Genomic DNA, 22,558 nt, shown 5'->3' on the forward strand with positions numbered 1-22,558 from the left:
AACCACTATATACCAACAGATAACAAAAAAAATGTTTGCCATGAAAAAAACAGCAGTACTTTGCCCCTGTGCTATGGACAGAATGGTGCTCTTAATGAGAACACCACGACTACAAGATCCTACATGTCACCACTTCCTTTACCTATAGCTATTGACTCAGCACTGACACACAGACAACTCCTTATAATCTTGTCTTCTCAGTTAGCTGTAAAAGGATAAAATCTGTTGCAGAACTTTACTCCATAAGTTTTATCTCGTGGATGACACCACCCTCAGACTATTTACTCAAGGCAAGGGGGCAAGTCATTTTATAATCTAGCATGATATCCAGCATGAGCAAAAACATAACAGGAAGTCTGTCATCTGTGGTTATACACTAAGGAAACTGCAGCAGAGCAATCTTTACAGCAGTGCAAGGAAGGTGTAAGAACCTCCACAACACAATATTCCAAATTGTGAGTGAAGACCACCAGTGCGGTGAGTACAAGTTATCATTTTCTATGGAAGTCCTAATTTAATGGAGACCACTCATAACCATCTGTAAGTATTAGTGCCAAAACCAATGCGCACCAGCACTGGTGGATTACTTAAATCTACAATTGTACTCTCTCATACTGGAGGACAAAGTGGGTCAGAGAGTCATATCCAGAAAAGTAAGAAGCGAATGAATAACACAGCACAAGGATTCCAGTGAATAGACTCTCCATGTTAATATTTGGCTAAAATGATTTAATCTTGTGTGTAACTACTGTAATTCAGTGCTTCAAGAAATTTGCAACATATGATCTGTTGAATGTTCTTTCTGGAGGGGGGGGGAGTTATTTTAATATAGAAAATAGACTTTTTATTTAGGAAAAATTATTATAGCACTAGCAAACAGAGCAAGCTTGCACTTGAGATAAGGTAAAGGTAAAGGGACGCCTTCTGTAAGCCTATATAGTGAACAATCAGTAAATTGTAATGCGTATCAGTATGAGAGATATTGCAGACAATGCCATATATCAGTCTGGAAATTCCCCTGGCTCACAGACATTACAGTATTTGACCAGAATAACTAATGTCTAGCACCTACTGCCACACAGACAAGGACACGTTTGATAAATGTGTCTAATATGTAAAGCAGTGCAGTTAGACGAGACAGTTTTATGCTGCTCCAGGATTTTCACTGTGCCCAATTATAAATTTGGCGTAGTATAAAACAGTCTACTCATACTTTGCATCGCCTGCAGTACACCAGAAAAGTGCGCCAAACTGTTTGAATTTGCACCAATTGTAAACCTCATACTAAGTGGGTTAAATAGAATAGAATTATATGTCAAACAGATGTGCAAGATGAACCCAGCCATAATAAATCCCCCAATTGCCTTTTCCAGTGAAGGCGCACCTCTTATGTCATAATAGACAAACAGATCTAAAAATGGTCTAAAAAGGGTCTTAAACCTGGCCCATGTGGTGAAAAATACTGAGACGTATTTCCATAAAAATTCTGCAGTAGACTTAATGAATAAACTAATTGCAAGTTATTCCTGCCTAGCAGTGCAGGCACTGGAGGTAACGTTCTCTAGATCTCCTAAATGACATCAAAATGCTAAAAGGGGGTATACCAGTCAAAAGTAATCCTTTCCTGATGGATCGGTGGTAATCACATGAGGCAGCCCAGTTCCAGTTCTCCTAAAACCATAGAAATCCCCTGAAGAGGACACTGCCAAGAAGAGAGAGGCAGGTTCCTTTTTTCAGATCAAGTGGCCCCTGTAGCGCACCTATGGATTTAGTTTTATCTTACCGAAAAGTACCTTAAAAACCATATTTCACACATTTTGAGTCATAGCTGTAATGTAAGTACAGATACCCAACGGACCCCTTTACAGTCAATGTAGACAGCTAGACAATCCATTTACATAGGAAATGTGGATCTGAAATCACAGAGGATTATTATTTTTTCTTTGCTCGGCAGATAACGGAAGAGACAAGAGAACGCCATGAAGTCACTGCACCTTGTGATAACGTTTCTTGCTTTCAGTTGTAAAGCAGAAGTAAGATTCACCAACTTCACCACAGATAAAGACAGAGTAACTGAAATCAACTCCACATATGAAGCCCCAGACTATTCAGTGTCATTTTTGGAAGACAATTCCACTAACTTTATGTTTACAACTGCCCCAGACCTAAAAGGGAAAGATGTAACAGGTACAAAGACAAGATTCCCATATAATGTCACTCAACAAACCACAACTAAACCAAAAAACCGGTGCAAAAGCAATGACACTGTCAAACCCCAATCCCCAGCCACCTCATCTAATCCAACCTGTACTGGGGAAGAGAAGTATAAGACTGGATTAATAATATGTGTCATCATCATAGCCGTCTTAGTATTCATTATTGCCATGCTAATTGTGTGCATCGTGGCACTTGCCAACAAAGTATCCAGTCTGAAGACAAGACTAACACAATCAAAGCGTCAAGCAAGAAGCAATGGAGACTTTCTAAGTGCATCAAGTATTTTGTGGCCATCAGGAATGGAAACTTGGCAGAAGAAAGCCAATCTAACCATGGACGAGATTTCACTGGGCGATGCCAACATAACTGAAAATGAGAAACACAAACTGATGGCATCTGAAGACCTATCAAAAGTGGCTACAGGAGAAATTGCAACCTCGCCAAATGCCATATCCACTATCGAAGTCTGAACATTTTGTAGGTGCAAATCATTACATTTGTTACATTTATTTTTGAGTTTATGTAAAAATTAAATATTAATATTTTTCCTATGGTTTGTATTATTTCCGTGTTATAATGAAAAATTAGGTATTTTATGACAAACAGCCTGGGACTGCCTACCGGACCATACAGAGCCTAATTAGCAAATAGGGTTCCAAAATTCTATCTGTAAAAGGATCAGAGGAGCAACATCTATTAAAAGATGCAAAGTGTTGGAAATGGCTGAAGCCATGGCTGTATTTGTGGCTATGAGTAATCTGTATTTTACCCTCCTCATGGCTGTATGTCCACAAAATATGTCCATATTTAATCTGCGTTTTTGTCATGGAGCTAGGTCAGCCCATAAGGTCATATGATTGTTATCCAAAAAACCACAAAACCTAGTACAACTGTGTGCAATCCATTTATTTTGCAGCCCCATGGGGGCATGGGGGCACGGCGGCCGGTGGAGGGGGCACGGCGGCCGGTGGAGGGGGCACGGCACGTTACTGCCCCTTCCTGCGGTCTTTTTTAAAAACCATTGAACTTTCGTTCACAGTTTTTTTTACGCGAAACTACACTAGGTCGAACATGGCGTAGTTTTGCCAAGCCTCTTAATGTATCCGGCGCAACAAAGAGGGGTCGTGGCCGCTATCATACGCCGGCACAGGAGCGCCCGCATATGATGAATGTCCCTCATAGGTTTGTTTGTAGAAAATAAGCCCTTCTGCACACAATAGTTGTTTTTACCAGGTGCTACGGCCTTTTATTTTGCGGCTGTCTCACAGCTTCATGTATTGCTATGGGCTCAGGATTCATTATGCACAGTGTCGGGGCCTAGTGCCCGTAAAGAAAAACTCAGAGTAGGTCCAATTCTAATCAGTATTATTTGTTCAGACAGTCCATCTAGAGTCAATTGGGTTGCATAAAAGAAAGGACTGAACACAGTTGTACTAAGTTTTCAGTCCTTTTGGTTGCTGGGCAATAACCAAGTTAACAACTATTACATGTGACATGTATATGTAACCCTTGAGATTGCAGCCAAATGTTTATAAAGATGATATGCCATCTTTCCTTATACAGTAAAATAATGTGGTACATATATGTAAATGAAGCAGACAAGCTTCATGGGCGTTACCAGAGTTCCTCCAGGCTTCTAGTACTTCTAACCAGCCTGCCTGCTCCTTTGGCACTCCCCACTCCAAAATGAAGTCCCTGCTTATGCAGAAATCTCGAGGCTGCAATATAAGCTCTGCATTACCTTATTGAGCTTACCTCGGCCATTATTTTACTTGGCATCTGGAGGGAAAGTGCCGAATGAGCAGGCAGGTTAGAAGTTCTGCATGGAGCATAAAAATATTAGAAAGCCCAAGCCTGAAAGAGCTCTGCTGACACCTCTGAAGCACTTCTGCCTCATATATAAAAAACATGTTATACATGTTACATGTACACGCTAGCAGTTACAGTTAATAAAGTATAAATGAAATGATACATTTCCTTTAATTCAACAGAAAACAATGTAAAGCTAGAAAAATTGCAAAATTTTTGCTTAAAAAATAGAAATTGCCTACCAGATATTACATATACTCTGTTCCGGTTGTAGCACAAACTAACACACTTCCTATTGTGCAAGCAAGAAAATATGTAAAAGTAAATGAAAGAGGTTTCAGGTTTTCTTTTGGTACTTCTCAAATGGAACCTTAAGGGGAAAAACATTTCTTTGCTAGTAGCAATGCCCACCAATGAGACATAGTGTAATGGAGATTTTTAGTATGTAATAGAAATGTTTTGTAATGTTATGATGAACCCAAAGAAATGCAAGACTATAGCAGAGCTATAACTTACCATTTAAGATGACAACCCCTTAAACTAAGATGTCATTAGTTTACACACACTCTTGACTAAATATGTTGTAATGAAAAGTAGCAAGGGTGCTCACTGTAATTCAGCCAGCCAGCTCCCAGTAGTACACAGCCAGCCAGCCCCCAGTAGTATATAGACAGCAAACCCCCAGTAGTATACAGCAAGGCAGCCGATCACATGGAAGCGTCAATACAGCTGAAGGAAGACAAAAGAGGAGCCGCGCCGAGCACTGGGGCATTGGAGTGTGAGTATGTAAGTTTACTTTAGTTAATTGACTTGTGTATAAGCCAAGGTGGGGTTTTTCGGCACATTTTTTTGTGCTGAAAAACTGTTGAATATACCGTATATACTCGTGTATAATCAATGAGTCTCAGGACACACTTTTGGAGGGACAGAAGTATCTGCAGAATGCAAGCCCCAGAAGAATAACTCATGGGTTCCCTAGCTCAATTGTTCTCGTAAAGCATATAATGGCATTTTTGTAGAGACTGGGCTTTTTCTGTTTCTTTATAGCGGTACTCGAAATTGAGGTACAGAACAAAAAAAAAACTGAACTGAGTGTTAACAAACATTATAGTAAAAGACTGTGTGCACTGGAAGCAAACACTACAGCCTTAACATCAAATCACTATACCAAGATTGCGTTAATTTTTAAGAAAGTTAGATTGAGATACTGTATAATTTGTAATACCCCTTTAAAAAGCTTACAACAGTCAGTTTCTTAACAAAGTTCTTACATCTCAGCCCATCACACTTCCTGAATCTATAAGCAGCTTCCTCTTTTATGTGGCATCTATATAGACAGCATCACAAAGATTCACTTTTTCCATTCCACTTACCTTCATACATGTAGAAAAGAAGAGCTAAGAAAGCCACTGAAGCAAGCTGGTGAGTATGTTTCGGTCAATCAGTGCTGCTTATTGATTCTTACTAAATAACCACTAATATGAATTGCATTTCATACCATATATTACTACACCCAGTCATAACAAAACACAGGCTCTGCCAAAATTACCAATACTATAATTGGCAATATGTATTACACACTACATTAGGCAGTTCTACGTTGCTGAGGATTTCTATGAAAAGTGTAAAGCAAAATGGAAAACTTGCACCATTGACCTCTTCTACAAAAATAGGAAAGGCAAAACTTACCAATTAGCAGACAAAAGCCCAGACTTGCAAATATAAGAGCCAATTGACACACTGGGGGTCATTTATTAAGGGCCCGATTCGCGTTTTCCCGACGTGTTACCCGAATATTTCCGTTTTGCGCCGCTTGTACTTAAATTGCCCCGGGATTTTGGCGCACGCGATCGGATTGTGGCGCATCGGCGCTGGCATGCGCGCGACGGAAATCGGGGGGCGTGGCCGAACGAAAACCCGACGTATTCGGAAAAACCGCCGCATTTAAAAACCGAAAATGTGTCGCATAAGGACCGCTTACCTTCACCTGGTCCAGCTCGGTGCATTCCGGCGCGATGAGTTTACTTTCAGCGCAGCAGCGCCACCTGGTGGACGGCGGAAGAACTACCTTATTAAATCCCGGCCGGACCCGAATCCAGAGCGGAGAAGCCGCCGCTGGAACGCGAATGGACCGGGTAAGTAAATTTGCCCCACTGTGGTCATATTGCATTTCTCTCTCAATGTTTCACTAAAGGCCACAATAAATGAATAAAACTTTGATATATTCTTGCTACGTAACCACGCCTATTTTGCTATTTGTTCCACTTTTAATTGTACTAAAAATACTCTGTTTTTATTATTACCATTGGTGCTCAGTTCTTCTTTTTTGGTAGTGTCTGTTCTATAAGCAGATCGTTGTAAATTGATTTGTGCCCTGTTATTTCATGGAACTTGGCTTTATATGGCATTCCTGGTACAGGGCCATTCTTTTTGATAGGATTTGTGCAGGGCAGATTTAAGTTAAATCAAATTTGGGTGTTAACAGCATATGTATAATAATAAGTCTATCCACCTTTTCTAAATGGGAATTTCATGCATTGTAAATCCTATCTTAATGTATATAGTAGAGAGGCAGTTGGTCCACCAAGGTCATGTCCTCAGCACCCAGAGTTCTGGTATTCCTGAATAAATCCCTTCCCTCTTCTTAATAATAATAATTCTTTATTTATATAGCGCACACAGATTACGCAGCGCTGCACAAAGCATTTCAAATTGGTCCCTGTCCCCATGGGGCTCACAATCTAAACAACCTAACAGTATGTTTTGGAGTGTGGGAGGAAACCGGAGTACCCGGAGGAAACTCACGCAAACACGGAGAGAACATTCAAACTCTTTGCAGATGTTGACCTGCGTGGGATTCAAACCCAGGACTCCAGTGCTGCAAGGCAGAAGTGCTACTCACTCAGCCACCGTGCCACCCTATTGTCATTCCATGCTTCTCACAGGATATTGTCACATCTTGCTTATCTGACAGGGTAGTGGTCCAGTCAGGAATAGCAGTACTCGGCATGCTAATGACCCAACCTTGGTGAAACAACTAGCTCATCAGCATACAGATTAAAATGTGACTTTTTCAAAATCCAAATGAGAGAGAGAATGAAGGCATTTTTAAAATCATAATGAATTTCTCTACAACATACTGCCAACCAATGACAATGCTTTTTAGTAGACACCATTTACAGAAAAATCAGCAAAGAAATATTATTTGCATTGTGAAAAGTTTAAAGGGGTATTCTGGGAATACGAACGTCTGATGGCTTTGGCGTTAAGGACATTTGTATATGAATTATGCTGATTTATGGAATACCATATTTTCCAATATACTTTCTGTAACAATTCCTCGGTTTTTTTCAGATCTCTGCTTGCTGTCATTCTATAGGAAGCTTCATTGTTTACTTCGAGTGGATAAAAATGAGTCTTGATCATAGTCATGTGATAGACACAAAGGTGAATAGCATTATATAAAATGGAATTCTACAAAATAGGTTCCAATTAAATGACAGCAAGCAAAGCTTGATGAATGAATACAATTTCCTAATATTGTATATAACTTCCCATTATACAAATGACATTTAGTTGCTGAAACTGGACAAGCAGTCCCCTTTCAGAACAGTAAAATAGAGTAAATCGTTGAACATAGCACTTAAGCACCAAGGGCTTCAAGCTGAATAGGAAGTAAAGCTTGGATGTACTTGAGAGTAGGAAGTGAATAATATGTTCATAGATATTAAAAAAAAAAACAACTTCACTTGTGCACTTGAGACATTTACGGTATACCCCATTTCTCTCTTTGACAGTTCTAAGCCAGAACTACGATAACACTTTGTATCTACAGGTTCTTTTCTGCTTCATTACACTGTGTATGCGGATATGGCTAATGCTAGTTTTATCTATGTTCTATTTCAATTACACCATGTAATATGTTTATGTAACATTGATTAATTATTTTTCTGTACTTATATCCTTTGAAAAAGTAAAAAAAAAAAAAACACTTTTTCTTTCAGATGGACAAAGTACAGGAAGAATACAGTGACACATCAGCAGAGGAAGAATCTGGCCAATATTTATGGCTTGCTGGTGCGTTTGTTGGAGGGTTTTTAATAATCATGATCATCATAATAATAGGCATTGTAGTATGGAAGTATATTAAAAACCAAGAGACATCAATTGACCAGAACTGGGCAGGACCATCTCCACTGGCATACGGTAATATTCAGGAAGGAGGAAACTGTGTAAACAACAGCATCCTGGGGAGAAGTATGTCCTTCTCACAAATCAGCATAACACCAATAATAGGTAATGACCTCCAGACAGCAGAAGAGGACCATGCAATGCAACTTGGAGGTTTTAAGGCGGATGAAACACACGGGAGCACATTAACCATATCAACTGACCTAACAAATATCCCAGATGCACTGGGAAATGAATGTCTTGCATCAAACACAAAGATGTCTAGACAAGTCACTCAAAATGGCTTACATGCTGAGACCTTTCCACCACCTCCACTGGATACTTCTGGATACTTACCTCTACCTCCCCCACCAAGTGCATTCCTTGACCAAGACTTCACAGACAAAAAGCCACAACCTCTCTATAAAATAAATTCATTTTCAAAAGATGGAAATAGCACTGAGGAGCCATTAAATCTACCAAAAAGCAACTTCAATGATCAGAACGTCATAAGTAACTTGGAACTTCTGCCACCACCCCCACCAGGTGTCTGAGGTAAACAGACTCACAAATTTTTACTATATTATATAAAACCATAGATGTATACAATGAACTACAAATTATCATTCACTTATTGTGACCACCAATTTCCTGCCACAATAGTGTGACCGCTACATATACCTCAGCAGTGATAATGTGCAGTAACCCCATGACCTGTCATTTGTATAAAGGCAACCATAGAGACCACTGACCGGAGCAGGACACCGCCAGAGCCATCACTACACAACCATGCCTGGTCAGTGAAAAATGGACTGTGTGCTGGCTGGATTTTATGGACTCGAAGACTGGACTCACTGCATCATACTGATAAATCATAGAAGGAGACCCTCCTTTCACACAACAGTGCAGAACTGTAAATCTTAAGTACACTATGGTGATGCTGTTTAGTGATGCTGAAGGGACTCTTGCATCAAATATGACTATGATGTAGAAAGTTCTATCCACTGCACTATATGATTGGTCCTTGAAATTCGACCAGCACGCAGCCTATTTAAAAAGATCAACCACAAACATAAAAACAAGAAATAAAATGTGTGTAATGGGAAGACTATTCTTTGCTTAGGATGCACTTAAAATTATGATTCTATTGATTCTATATATTAACCTAGGAAGCCTTATAAGCTGGCTTGGGCTATGCAATGCTGTGTTATCACTACATTTACATTGAACAAGTAGCACATGCTTGCAGGGAGACATTAGGTTTAGCTCATGTGTATGTATGTTACTAGAAAAGAAAACAAAACTTTTTTTGTGTGGATATAAACTGTAAAATGGGATTTGGGATGCAGCTGCATTCATTTAGCTTCCACATCAGGAACAATGCATACATCCCAACAACCAGTTTACCTGTAAATAGGCAGGAATAATAGTCATAATGATTGGTTGGCATTGTGCCCAACTTTAATATAGTAAACAAATTAGAGTTAAACTAATGACCTACAAAGTGTTATAAATTGCCCATGCATCTCCCCCTCCCAACTGCTGGATTGGCTAAGACCTGCTCCCAATAAATTTGAGTCAGCACCAGCAGCAGCTCTGCAGTCCTCCGAATAGCTGATCAGTTGTATGCAGAGCTCCAGCGCGCAGCAGCACAATGCAGCTCAGACACAAGCAACTATAGGAGAAAGCTGGAAGGATGCCTGCCCCTTTATAACCGTCTACATTAACTATGTATTGATTCTGGATGGGAAAACCAAGCGGTAAGTGTAATTTATGACTAAAATGTTAAAGGTCATAGACTGTACTGTGCATGCACCATCTACTGCGGTGACATAAGACATATAATGTGCATCACATCTCCGAGAACATTTACCAAGCTGAATACATACAAGCACAAATATGCAAGCATCATTATTTTGATATTACTTTCAGGATACTTGTTTAGTAACTCTAATAATCACCAAGTGCCAATATTAGCAACTTGTATAGCAATAAAAAACTATTTTTGATGAAGATGATTATTATTTGATCCACTGTCAATAATGAAATATGCTTAATAATTACAGGCAAGGATGGGATATCAAGCTAAACCCTCTCCAGGACTCCTGATTATATTGTGTTCTGTATCAAACATTTTCTGCCTCTGCCCCTTGAAGTGCTCATGCTCTATGAAGAACAGAAACGTGGACTGCTCTGGTAGAAGCCTGACTACACTGCCACATGGACTCCAAGACAATATCACACATCTCAATCTGTCATGTAATTATTTATCCAATTTAGACCACCAGCTTACTCAGTTTACTAATTTAAGAACACTTGACCTCTCATACAACTTGCTCAAGAGTTTGCCTTCACACCTGCCAAGATCCCTATGGGAAGTGTATGCCACACACAACAACATCACAATGCTTCATAAGCTGGACACCGCTTACCAGTGGAACCTGAAGGTGTTGGATGTCTCCAAGAACAGCCTACAGAGGACAGTCTTTATTAACAATACACTTATTAGTCTGCAGTTACTGAACCTCAGCCACAACCAACTCTGGACTGTGCCCACCAACATGCCAAGCAATGTCCTCACCATTGATTTATCGTATAACTCTTTAACTCAGATCCTACCAGGGACCCTGGTGAGGATGTCTGACCTTCAAGTCCTGCACCTGCACAATAACAGATTTACCTATATACCAAACAATGCTTTTGACCAACTGGTCCATGTGAGAGAGATCACTCTGCACAATAATCCTTGGTCCTGCAAGGACACTTCATATATGGACTATCTGATCAAGTGGGTGGCTGCAAGGAAAATGATCAACCCTTGTGATAATGACACCAAAGAACAGACTGTAGAAATCATGTTAACCCCATATGAAGCAACAAATACGGTAACTACCGAAGACATTCCTTTATTGACTACAGACCATTCTCATTTTCTAGAAGTTCAAGAGAGAAAACTGTACAAGAAAGTGCAATTGACAGAGACTCTTCCTACAACCCCGTTCATCACCACTGAGCACCTTTTACTGGCAAGCACAGAAGATTCTCAGTTCACAGATGAAGGCTCTGCAGATGGTATGATCCACTTAGATTTCAACAACTTTGGAAAAGAAATTGATAATTTCCTAAGCTCAAACGAAGTTGAAGACATTGAAATGTACAGCCCAACTGCGATCCCAAGCACCGACAATGGGATATCAAATGTGTTTTTGAACACTGATAATGAGGTACCACACAGTGGTCTGGAGGTGGTCATGCCAAGCACAACCATATCGGTAGAGATGCAAAGCACAACTGTAAAACTCAACTCCCTCCCTTCCTCTGCAGCACTCACAGCAGCTTCCCTTACAATCCCCATTCTATGTTTTCCTCTCACTCTTAGGATTGCATATGGCATGATTTAAACAGGGCAAGGTAAGAAGAATGCACACTTCTATTATGAGCCCGGCACAAAGTTTAGCACTGTAGCATCCAACTTGGTCAAAGAAAACTAATTTTGTAAAACCAGCTTTGCTTGAATACTGAATGAGACTATGAATGTCAATGCACCAAACCTCTGAACGCTGTTGATGTTATGCATACATATTTAATAAATAATTTCCACCCATTTTATTACATTGCAGCTCAATATTCACTCAACTTGGACTGTAGTTTCTTTTCAAACCTACATGCATGAGCAATGCAAAATTTAGCTGTAATATAGGAGAGTATAGGGACACCGTAAGCTTATTCAGTGGCCAGAAGGTTTTGAATTATGGACTATGTCTGTGTTATATTAAAACAATAACCTTGACTTTGGTTGAGGAGTAGTGGATACATGGTGCAATAACACCGGAAACATAAGCTTCCCTGTATGATATCATACATTTTATATCAACACAGAATGCTGGTTCTACAATATAGATCATTTAGATAGGGGGAAAAATCCAATTCTTTCTGCTAGATGTGGGGCATTTATGGCTATTTTATTAGCTACGGGGCCATGTGAATCGAGGATAAAAAGAGATGGCATATTTCCTATGGCACAAGCTTGCCTTCACTAAACTGACAGGTTCAAAAGACTGACTTTCACACCAAACCAGGCTTCCAGTCTCGATTATGAAGAACATTTGACGAGCAATGCTAAAGATCTGCATGCAATATCATGATGTGAGACCCGCAAATACAGCTTAGATCAAGTGTATTTTATATCACAGAATAAAGAAAATATAAAGGTAATTAATACATTTATATATATATTAGGTGACAAAAGCTAATCATAACGCTATTATTCTCTAATGGTTCCACTCTATGCAGCATTCTCACCATGACAGGGTCACTTTGTAGGCAGCATGTGACAAAGAAGAGCAGAGCACTTCAATATGAAATATCCCATTAGCTGGTCATTTATAGATATAAATATCTGCTCATTCTGCAGAGTCTGGTGCTTTGGTTAATTTTGAGCAACAGCATTGCTTTAGGCACCACACAGCACCCAGTGTGTGCCTCTGAGAAAATGATGCAAACATGTAGGAAAATAATGTGCAAGAGTTCATGTAAAAGCGGCAAAGAATGGTGCCAATAAACACCATATAGTCTATACAGTCTCCCAATGAAGGCAAACAGAGGGCAAGTAGAGAGAATATTTTGCTGACTGAAAGAGGATATCAATAAAATTATTGAAAAGTAATACAGGCAGTCCCAGGGTTACGTACAAGATAGGGTCCGAAGGGTTTGTTCTTAAGTTGAATTTGTATGCAAGTCAAAACTGTATATTTTATAATTGTAGTTCTAGACAATTTTAATTTTTTTTTTTTTGCCACGGTAATAATTGGAGGTTCAAAATTTTTTGCTGTAGTAGGACCAGGGATTATCAATAAAGCTTCATTACAGACCCCTTGCAGCTGATCATTGCAGTCTGGGACTAAGTAAAGAATCCAGAGAGCTTCACCAGAGGTAACAGTGGGCATAGGGGTCTGTCTTTAAGTCGGGTGTTCTTACGTAGGGGATCGCCTGTAGATCATACAAATTACAAGAACAATGGGAAATCCTGAAATTGTTTTTTAGTCCCAGTGACAATTGGACAACAGACACTTTACAGATAAATACTGCAGCCTGGGACTTGCGTAACGCACCCAGAGCGCGTCACCAATGGTCACAGTAGGCAGAGAGGTCTGTCTGTAACTAGGGGTTGTTTGTGAGTACAGTGTTCTTAAAGGGAACCAGTCATCTGGGACCTCATTTTCACTAAAGACAGGTTGCAGAAGCCCATTACAGCTACATTGCTGAGTCCTAGGTTTGTGTGCTTGCCAACTCATTCCTCAGATCTCAGTCATCACCTTTTGGCTTGTGTACAACTCCTCCCTCCTGCTCCTTCACGCACACAGGAACAGAGCTCACCATTGGTGAGCTGACATCAGTGGCGAAGGGAGGAGTTGTACAGGAGTAGAACTTTGGGAGCTGAGAGCTCAGGATCGAGTTAGCAGCACAGATAACCGCATCCAAACCAAAAGAAACCCTGAAACTCAGCACAGGATTCTGTCAGGAAGCCATTCAAGTTGAAACATAAAATTATATGGTAATACAAATGCACAGAAATGGCAGAAAGACATCTTTGCAATCCAACTGTAATGTGTTTCTGCAACCTGTCTTTAGTGAAAATGAGGTCCCTGGTGACAGGATCCCTTTAAGTCAGGGACGGTCTGTATATATTACCCCCATACAAAGTTGTTGGAATTTTTTATTACACAGTTTGCTGCAGTAAAATGTGACTCTACAAAGTCCCCAATAACACAGAAAAAAACCTCAAGTACCTAAATCTTTATGGCTGCAGGGAAATCCCTTTGTTGCAATGCTCTGTGATATGGAGAAACTGTGAAAGCATAGGTTTCTTAGAGTTTGCATATAAAAATTTTTCTTACCGCCGTGCAATGTAGTAGAAAACTGGATTTCCAGCCTTTGATGTCCCTGCTTGGTAAAATATATTCAGAGTTTTTAATGCCTTAAATTCTTCTTTCTCATGTACCTGATGCCTACAGAACAGCAGAATAGGTTTACATATCATTTAAACACAACAAGTTTACATTACTCATTTCAACGATGAACAAGAAACATGTCCGCTACCTGGTCATAAATTCTTCAAACTTGGAACTTGTAAGATTCAGACTTGACCAATGAGTGTCAGCAACTGGTTTGTGCTCGGGGGGTCCGAGATAAGCAAGGAGAGTAGCCATTTTGTCAAATGGTCGTCTACCAACAGCTTTGTGATCCCTTTAAATTGCAAAAATATAAAGTGATAAAGTTTATTTGGTTCAAACTAGGATATAGTTATACCTATAGAACATCCAAAAGGCAAAGCCAACACAGACAAATCAGAATAGTATATTAAAGATATATGGAAATACTAGAACAATCCATGCAATATACAAAAGATGATATCCGACAGCGTACCGGTTACTAGAAAGGTACTGTCCAATCTTCTCTTGATTGTTCCAGAGCAATCGATGAAGGGCAAGTACATTCCCATCCGTAATGAAGGAAAGGCTGTGATTAACCGTGTCACTTGGAGGACAATTATTTGCAATATCAAAGAAAAACCTGTTAAAGAAATTAGCATTCTGATGAAGTGAAACACATTAATGGCTGGGGGAAATACAATTGTAAGTTGTTATACAGGATTCCGATATAACAAACTAAAACCTTATAAAAAAAGATTGTTCCATTAAGAACGTCCGTTTCACACCACACAAAGGTGATTGACGGATCACGGTGCAGGAAACCCCTGCAAAGATCTGTTATCACGAGGAGGCAACAGAACATAATCTTACCTTTAGGGGGAAATGGGAAAAAAATAACTAGACACATACAGGGAAGAGGAACTTGCAATCCATAACACATGAAAGGACCACCATCAGGATTAGTAATCAACCTTTGCTCATAGAGGTCAACATGAGCTCACATTCCCAATATTTACTACATGAAAGGCCAGCAAGTACACATGCCCTTTAAGATCTAACATTCAATTAAAGCTATGAATCACTCTTTATCGAGAGCATGACTGTTCTATAATATGGAAGGCAGATGGATTCACAAATTAGTTATTGTAACTGTAACATATGCTAATGATGCACACACTGTCACTACATCTTAAAATACAGTAGGGGGCATATCTCACATTGGGGCATATTTACCAAGTTCCTTACACCTATTTTCTGGCAGACTTTGCACATTCTTTCATGTGCAAACTGCTTGCTCGTGTATTTAAGTGTCAGCGCCACATAGGTGACGCACACGACTCATTTGTGTAGCGCGGCTACACTATTCTTTATGCGCCACAAATTTCTGCACTGAAGGGGGCATTCTGGTGCAGTCAGACCGTGCAACACATTTATCATGCAGAGTTCGATAGAAGTGTGTCACATACCCCATGTTAAAGGTGCAACAAAAAAAAACCTCTGTTGGAGCAGTGCTGAGAGCACAAGGTTTTATGAAAAACGGGTGCCACAAATCATGAATTTGGTACTGGACGATAAATCTGTGGCAGTATAAAACTGTCTGGGGATACTATGCACTATTGCACTATACTATAAGTTTATTTATTTTATGGCAGAAAACTAGGACAAATTTCTGTCAGGTCAGCATTATTTTTAGCACAATTATTTTTTTTTCTTATGGTGTACACCTTTTTTCATAGGCCACATCCTTTTGTCAAACTAGAAGATCATGAAAAATGTCTAAACCCTTTAGAAATGTGGCGCTGACAGATTTTTAGTTGAAATTACAACATAATTCTGTAGTATCTCATCGCCCATGATGAGCCGGGCATTCACAGCGCAAAATATCTTTGGAACAATTTGCAGCATGGCAACTCTGCTTCCTTAAATGAGGGAAGCTCACCGCCTAACCCCCTTCTCCACCCAGTGCTTCACCCGGGTCCTGGCACTGGTGAGCATACAGTTGTCTGCATTAGGCCTAAGATTGCAAGAAGACAATTCCAACAGTTAAGTAAAATATCTTACCTTCGTGCAGCATCAAAGTTGCTCTTCACAAATTCATTGAATGGTCGCATGTGCTCCTCTTTAGTAAATAAGACATGATTGGCAATACTTTGCAGGATCTGCAATGAAACATGCATGGTGAAATACATTGTGATGGTAATCCACAAATATACCGATGCATTATGTAAAACTTCAATAACCACAATTTGAAACATCAATAATCTTTGCTTTTTCCTTTCCTACACTTCTCAAGTCAGAAAACATGAGTGTGTATTGAAGATTGAGCAGTCCATTCATTCATTCATTTTAAAAGGTCTTATTGTGGTGCTACACACAAAAAAAAAGGTTTTCTATTAACGCTTATTCAGTACCAACAATTAACAGTCTTGACCTCAAACATATATACTAGAGCTTGCCACATGTAAAGCCAAATACCATGATGGAAAAACAGCAGGTACACGACATTACACCTATAATATCCATAGGCCCCCATTTATCATGTGAACCGGTGTTCAGCTGTGCCTGTATAATTGGGGTGGTAGCCTCCATGCTTTACCACTGGACAAGCCTCAATAATGGGAATGAGGTTCATCAAAATTTCATCAGCCCCCAAAACATACCGTATATACTTGAGTATAAGCCGTCCCGAGTATAAGCCGAGACCCATAATTTTACCACCAAAAACTGGGAAAACCTATTGACTCGAGTATAAGCCGAGGGTGTAGTATACAGCCTGCCCCCTCATGTATACAGCCAGCCTGCCCCCTCATGTATACAGCCAGCCTGCCCCCTCATGTATACAGCCAGCCTGCCCCCTCATGTATACAGCCAGCCTGCCCCCTCATGTATACAGCCAGCCTGCCCCCTCATGTATACAGCCAGCCTGCCCCCTCGTATGTTGAGCACATTTAAAAAAATAAACGTAATTCTCACCTTCCGGCGATACTCACCCCCGATCCTCTGCGGTGGCTCTCGATCCCCGGCAGCATCTTCTGTCTTCTCTTGCCGGCGGAGGCGCGTCCATGCGATCTCCCCGGCGGCGCTCACTATGATGCGGCGGTGTCACCGCTGATGACGTCACACCGCTGCATCATAGTAAGCGCCAGCGGGGAGATCGCATGGACGCGACTCCGCCAACAAAAGAAGAAAGAAGACATCCGCAGCCGAGGATCGAGAGCCACCAACGAAGATCGGAAGCCGGCGCCGTGGATCGGGGGTGAGTATCGCCGGAAGGTGAGAACTAAGTTTATTTATTTAATGTGCTGAACTTCGGGAGCCGCCGCGGGTGGATCCGAAGTGAGGTTTTTCAGCACATTTTTTGTGCTGAAAAACTCGGCTTATACACGAGTATATACGGTACTTGTGCTGGTTTAAATGATTTTATAACACCATTTTAGACTACATAGCATTTTCTGACAAGTGTTTATTAACCCACTAGTGATAAAATGACTAGTGAAAAAAATGCAATATACGCACTATTAACCCCTTACTGATGAGGCCCTTTTTGTTTATGATTTTTTATTAATTAGGACTATTTTGGGCTTTAACCTTTCTTATATTTTATTTTATATTTAGTTTTTCTTGTGCAGTGGTGACATTTTTTTTAATTTACGGTACTTACCACTTCTACAGTAGGGATTAACTGTTAAGCTACACATAACTGTAGCCTATTTGTATATCTTGCCTCAATGGGGGATGTCTTGACTATTGCACAATGCACCCAGTCATAAAATATCCCACCAATATGTTTTTTTTTTCTTTATTAAAGTGTAACTGTGTTGTAAAGCAGTAAATGATTAGCTGGGCTCCTAATGATAACGCATAAGTGGAGAGCTCAGCATTATGGAAAGAAAATAAGGATATTAGGGCAATAAAAGTTAGAAAAAGATACAGGGGATGTGAGGATTAGCCCTTAAAAAGGGCTATACTCACGTACAATAGAGGCACCTACCACCGATCTACCTTACTAGATAGATCCGTGGTGGTAAGTTTCCTAAAAGCATGGAAATGTACATTTTTTAAAAAAAAAATAAACCAAATCAGAGGTTTACATACAAATAATGTTATACAATTACACATATTTATCACACTCTAACCTGTCACTTTAAAAGTGAATATCTATGGTGGAATATCTTTTAGAGGAAATAAAAACTAGGTTCCAGGCTTCCAGGGATCCAAAGACTCTTAGAACTTAGGAAGTATCTTATAATGAGGACTGACCCTGTGAAGACGTACAGGATATGAAGCATGATGGGGAAAAAAGGGGGAAAAATCTGATGATGGTGTACCTTTAACAATTGCCAAATATCAAAATGTGCTTGGTGGATCTTTTAACAAAAGATGTCCTGGGGAAAACTTTTATAAGTTTAAGTAACTTGAATAATTGACATTGAAGCATTTTGGAGATTCTGTATTTAAACTTATTGAAAATAATAAAATGAGATTGTGTTATCACCAACATGTGAAGCAAGTGATTTTACAAAGCGTAAGGCCCTATTCACACGACTGTACGGGGGACGTATCTTTCCCTGTTTGTATGGTCCATAGGTTGTGTACAGAGAGGGGTCACACAGGTATACGTTTGTGTAAATTCAGCCTTAAAGTTATTACGTATTCCTATATCAATATTCTTTAACTGATCAGGCAAAAAGGTGGCAAATTGATACCTTAGACATTAACTTTAAACCACGTTCAACTCTTGGTGGTGGTTTCTTGTCCAAAATCCCTGTTTCATAAGGAGACACAATGGCCGGATTAATGAACCTAAGAAACATGGCACTTCCAACTGCACCAATGCTGTTCTGTGGAAACCTCTGGCTGACAACCTGCAAAACAAGATATTGCAAAAATGTTATATTGAAAGAGTATGAAGAGAGAAAAAAAACTGTATATAAGACATGGGCAAGACATGGGTTCTTTTTAAGAAAAGAAAGATTATAAATGTCCTAAAAACAACTGTAAGAGAATATAAAGACAAAGTGAATCATGTATATTGATGTACGGTATACGAGCCATAGTGCAGTTAATAAGCAAGGATCATTAGGGATTTCCACTAATGAAGTGCAGTGAAATTAGTCAGCTAGCAGATAAATAAATGACAAAGGTTAGTGCAGTCGTGTTCAAACTTTAGGTTGGATTCACACAGCATTTTGCAGCATTTGTCACGACCTCTGCTCCCCATGCCAGAAAATGACAGATTATTTTAACCCGGTGAAATAACCACTTATAACATTCACACTTGCATGCTTATAGCCTCCCAGGACATATAAAGCAAACTTTTTTTTCTGAAAAGACTTACACCCGAAAATGGCAAATAAATCAATTCTTTTCACCTCTGCCTGGGTGACTGTAGATAACAGCATCCAGCTCTCTTCATTCATACTTGTCAGTTTACAGAAAAAAAATCTTTGGAGTTCAGCTACAGAATGTGCAAGACCAGGAATTCCACATAAAGAATTATTTGCATATTTTTAAGTACAATGGGGCAGATTTATAAAATGTTTCCTAAGGTTAGACAGTGCAGAGTTATACTAGACAGTCTAAATCTGCACCAGATTTATAAAGAAAAAAAAAAAGAGTAATGCTGGATAATAAATCTTTCCTAGTATAAGTCTGTCTAGTCGTACTTTGCAACTCCTAATAGTTGGCTTATTTTACACCAGGAAATTAGGACACAATTATGTTGGGTTAGCAGCATTTCTGGCGCACAGACATTTTTTTTGTGCAGGCCACGCCCTCTTTTCACAGGCCATGCCCCTTTTGTTGAGCTTGTCGTAGGAGAGCCAGAAAACTGTTTAAAACCCTGTGGTGCAGACAGTTTTTTTTAGTGCAAACTACAACATAATTCTGTAGTGGAGAGATTAATAAATCTTCCCCCATATCTTTTCAACAATATCCAGACATATCATAATGCACTAGGATTCTCTCAATCATGTTACATGGTTTATTGACCTCCAGAAACACCCAGGAGCCAGGATACAACCTACTGACCAAGTGCCTTCCTAGGTCTCAATGTTTCCCACCATGTCACCCTCAGTGCTGAGGCGGTGCCTTTTGAGATAGCCACTCATACAAATTTTCTGGAAAATCAACTCATTCTACTGTTTGTTCACTATTACACTACAACATTTCAGAAGCATCAAAGAAGTTCACCAGACTTGCTCCTGAGAGTGGAGACACATGGCAACTTTACTTGGAAACAAATCTCCTGTAGACCAATAGTGCTAAAACAGACGCACTGTTCAATACACTGAATTGATCTACATACAGCGTCCCCCCCGCCCCCTGCATCAGCTGGGGTTTAGGAAGAGTTGTAGGGTTTAAAAAAGCCACCCTCCCCTACCACTAATGCAGAACTATGTTCTTCTACAACCATTTTTACTTTCTTCTCCCTTTTCCCCTCTTACCAATATATGGTCTAAGGTTACAAGCATGCGAAACGTGTGCAATAACGGCTGCAAACAATGGATTTATGTCCCAAGCGTCTATGATAATAGAAAAAGGCCGTTAGAACCAGCTTGAAACCACAGACATATGGTATGAGCGTATTGAAAAATATGGGGCAAAAGGCAAACAAACGTTGGGCCGCCTGCTAGACGTTGTTTCACACAGGCAAAAAACAAATGTGTTCATGTAGTTCGACACTTTTGCTGAATTTCTCCCAGCTTAGGCAGATATTTTGTTATTTTCAACGTTTTGCACGGTTTACTTTAAAATTTGAAAGTGGTTACCATATTTTATTTTTAACATATGGTTGGCTAACATTTTTCAATACTCAAATAAATACAATTAGCCAGAGGAAAGATTAGATGCATTTTATTACAAGATAAATTAAAAAAGAAACACAATAAAGGCAGACTAAGTTGCTCATAGTTGTACTGGCTCCTTATCAGGCTACATTCAAACAGCTGTAAGGCCGACATAGGTAAGGCCGACCTAGATACGGCCCCTATATGTCCCCCATAGACGGCAATGGGCGCGGAGAGGTATGGTGGGGCACACATGCGGACCCTATCACGGAATATGGCGCCGTGCGCCATACATCCCTAAGGAGAGGGCGGGGTGAGCAGTGCCTGGGCGTTTCATTGCTGGGTGAGGCTCTGACCAATGAAGTTCCCACTCCAAGCTTATACTTGGTGTCAATAAGTTTTCCCAGTATTTTGTGGTAAAATTGGGGACCTCGGCTTATGATATATACGGTAAATACTTTATAATAAATTAAATTAATGAGCGAGAACACACTAAAGTTGAGCATGGTTGCTTTGCCTACTTTATAAGGGTTGTTCCATTGTAGCAAGTCAGGCCATATCCATGGCTGCCACCTTTATCTCTACTTGGCAATCGGAGTAAAGCTTCATAGAGATGAACTTACCCCTGTTCTCATGATCTGTGGGGGTCTCATCACCAAGACCCCCACTGATCAGCAAGTTAGGTCCTATTCTGTGCCAAACTTGCTACTTTGGGACATCCCCTTTAAGCATTAATATTATGTGGGACTTTCACATTACCAGTTTTTTGTACTTTTTTTGTACTTTTTTTGGGAAATATACCATTTGCTTTAAAGGAAACCTACCACCACAGATCTACCTATTAAAGGTAGATCAGGTGGCACGTGCCTCCATTCTATGTGGCATAGCCCTTTTAAGGGCCATTCCTCACGTCCCCACAATTCCCTAATACGCTAATTTTCTAGAGAGGCTGCTGGGGCGTGGAGTAGCCAGAGCTGAGGCTACATGGCTGCACAGTCACTGCTCCGAAGCTACTGTGCATGCGCATAACTCCGGATTTTCGGGCGAGGGCTCGCAGCTCCTCGTAGCTGCGCTCTGAAGATATGCCGGTAGGAGGATCAAATAGGCTACTGGGGCGTGGAGTAGCTGCGCTGTGTAGCCTCAGCTCCAGCTACCCCAAGCCCCAGCAGCCACCTTAAAAAAATTTGCATATTAGGGCAATAAAGGTTAGAAAAAGTTACAGGGGATGTGAGGATTAGCCCTTAAGAGGTCTATCCTTATGTACAATAGAGGCATCTACCACCCGATCTACCTTAATAGATCCATTGTGGTAGGTTTCCTTTAATGCATTATGAAGCAAACATACCTTGAGAATGCTGTAGCTACACTGATGCAGAAACATACCTTGTTTAAACCCTGAACTGAGTGGTTTGCCCCAGTGCTTTTCCTCTTACCCCAATTATGTACTGCTCCAGCCTTGTCCTGACCAGCCCAGCATATGCCAAGAATATGTCATCATAATAGCCCTAAAAAGGGCTATACTACTATACATTGGAGGAACCTACCACCGGATCTACCTCAATAGGTAAATCCGTGGTGGTCGGTTTCCTTTAAAGGGTATTACTAAATTAGCATCACAGGTGTTAAGGTAATACCTGGGTC

At 40.2% G+C, this 22,558-nt stretch overlaps 3 protein-coding genes across 7 annotated transcripts in view; 2 read left to right on the forward strand and 1 right to left on the reverse strand.

Annotated features, from left to right (window-relative positions):
• Nucleotides 1–22,558, reverse strand: part of NF1 (neurofibromin 1) — a 138,824-nt gene that overhangs the window by 34,356 nt on the left and 81,910 nt on the right. For all 4 annotated transcript variants that reach the window (XM_072136113.1, XM_072136112.1, XM_072136111.1 and 1 more), the window contains exons 31-35: nucleotides 18,836–18,994; nucleotides 16,191–16,288; nucleotides 14,623–14,769; nucleotides 14,296–14,442; nucleotides 14,094–14,204 (exon numbers count right to left, since the gene is read on the reverse strand). In XM_072136113.1, coding sequence (XP_071992214.1) covers nucleotides 14,094–14,204; nucleotides 14,296–14,442; nucleotides 14,623–14,769; nucleotides 16,191–16,288; nucleotides 18,836–18,994 — 662 coding nt within the window. The remainder of the gene's footprint in view (nucleotides 1–14,093; nucleotides 14,205–14,295; nucleotides 14,443–14,622; nucleotides 14,770–16,190; nucleotides 16,289–18,835; nucleotides 18,995–22,558) is intronic.
• Nucleotides 215–2,731, forward strand: EVI2A (ecotropic viral integration site 2A). Its single transcript, XM_072133076.1, has 2 exons — nucleotides 215–477; nucleotides 1,955–2,731. The coding sequence occupies exon 2, from the start codon at nucleotides 1,980–1,982 to the stop codon at nucleotides 2,685–2,687; it is 708 nt and encodes a 235-aa protein (XP_071989177.1). The 5' UTR covers nucleotides 215–477; nucleotides 1,955–1,979; the 3' UTR covers nucleotides 2,688–2,731.
• Nucleotides 5,356–11,805, forward strand: OMG (oligodendrocyte myelin glycoprotein). Of its 2 annotated transcripts, XM_072136108.1 has the most exons (3): nucleotides 5,356–5,448; nucleotides 8,031–8,751; nucleotides 10,263–11,805. In XM_072136108.1, the coding sequence occupies exon 3, from the start codon at nucleotides 10,269–10,271 to the stop codon at nucleotides 11,595–11,597; it is 1,329 nt and encodes a 442-aa protein (XP_071992209.1). In that variant the 5' UTR covers nucleotides 5,356–5,448; nucleotides 8,031–8,751; nucleotides 10,263–10,268; the 3' UTR covers nucleotides 11,598–11,805. The 2 variants fall into 2 exon arrangements, with proteins under 2 accessions (XP_071992209.1, XP_071992208.1); XM_072136107.1 differs by lacking the exons at nucleotides 5,356–5,448; nucleotides 8,031–8,751 and adding an exon at nucleotides 8,840–9,956.

The sequence above is a fragment of the Engystomops pustulosus genome, chromosome 2 (assembly GCF_040894005.1).
Source record: "Engystomops pustulosus chromosome 2, aEngPut4.maternal, whole genome shotgun sequence".
Lineage (NCBI taxonomy): Eukaryota > Metazoa > Chordata > Amphibia > Anura > Leptodactylidae > Engystomops > Engystomops pustulosus.

Coding starts and splice junctions, on each gene's coding strand:
- EVI2A (XM_072133076.1), top strand. CDS start 1,980: ATGAAGTCACTGCACCTTGTGATAACGTTTCTTGCTTTCAGTTGTAAA.
- OMG (XM_072136108.1), top strand. CDS start 10,269: ATGGGATATCAAGCTAAACCCTCTCCAGGACTCCTGATTATATTGTGT.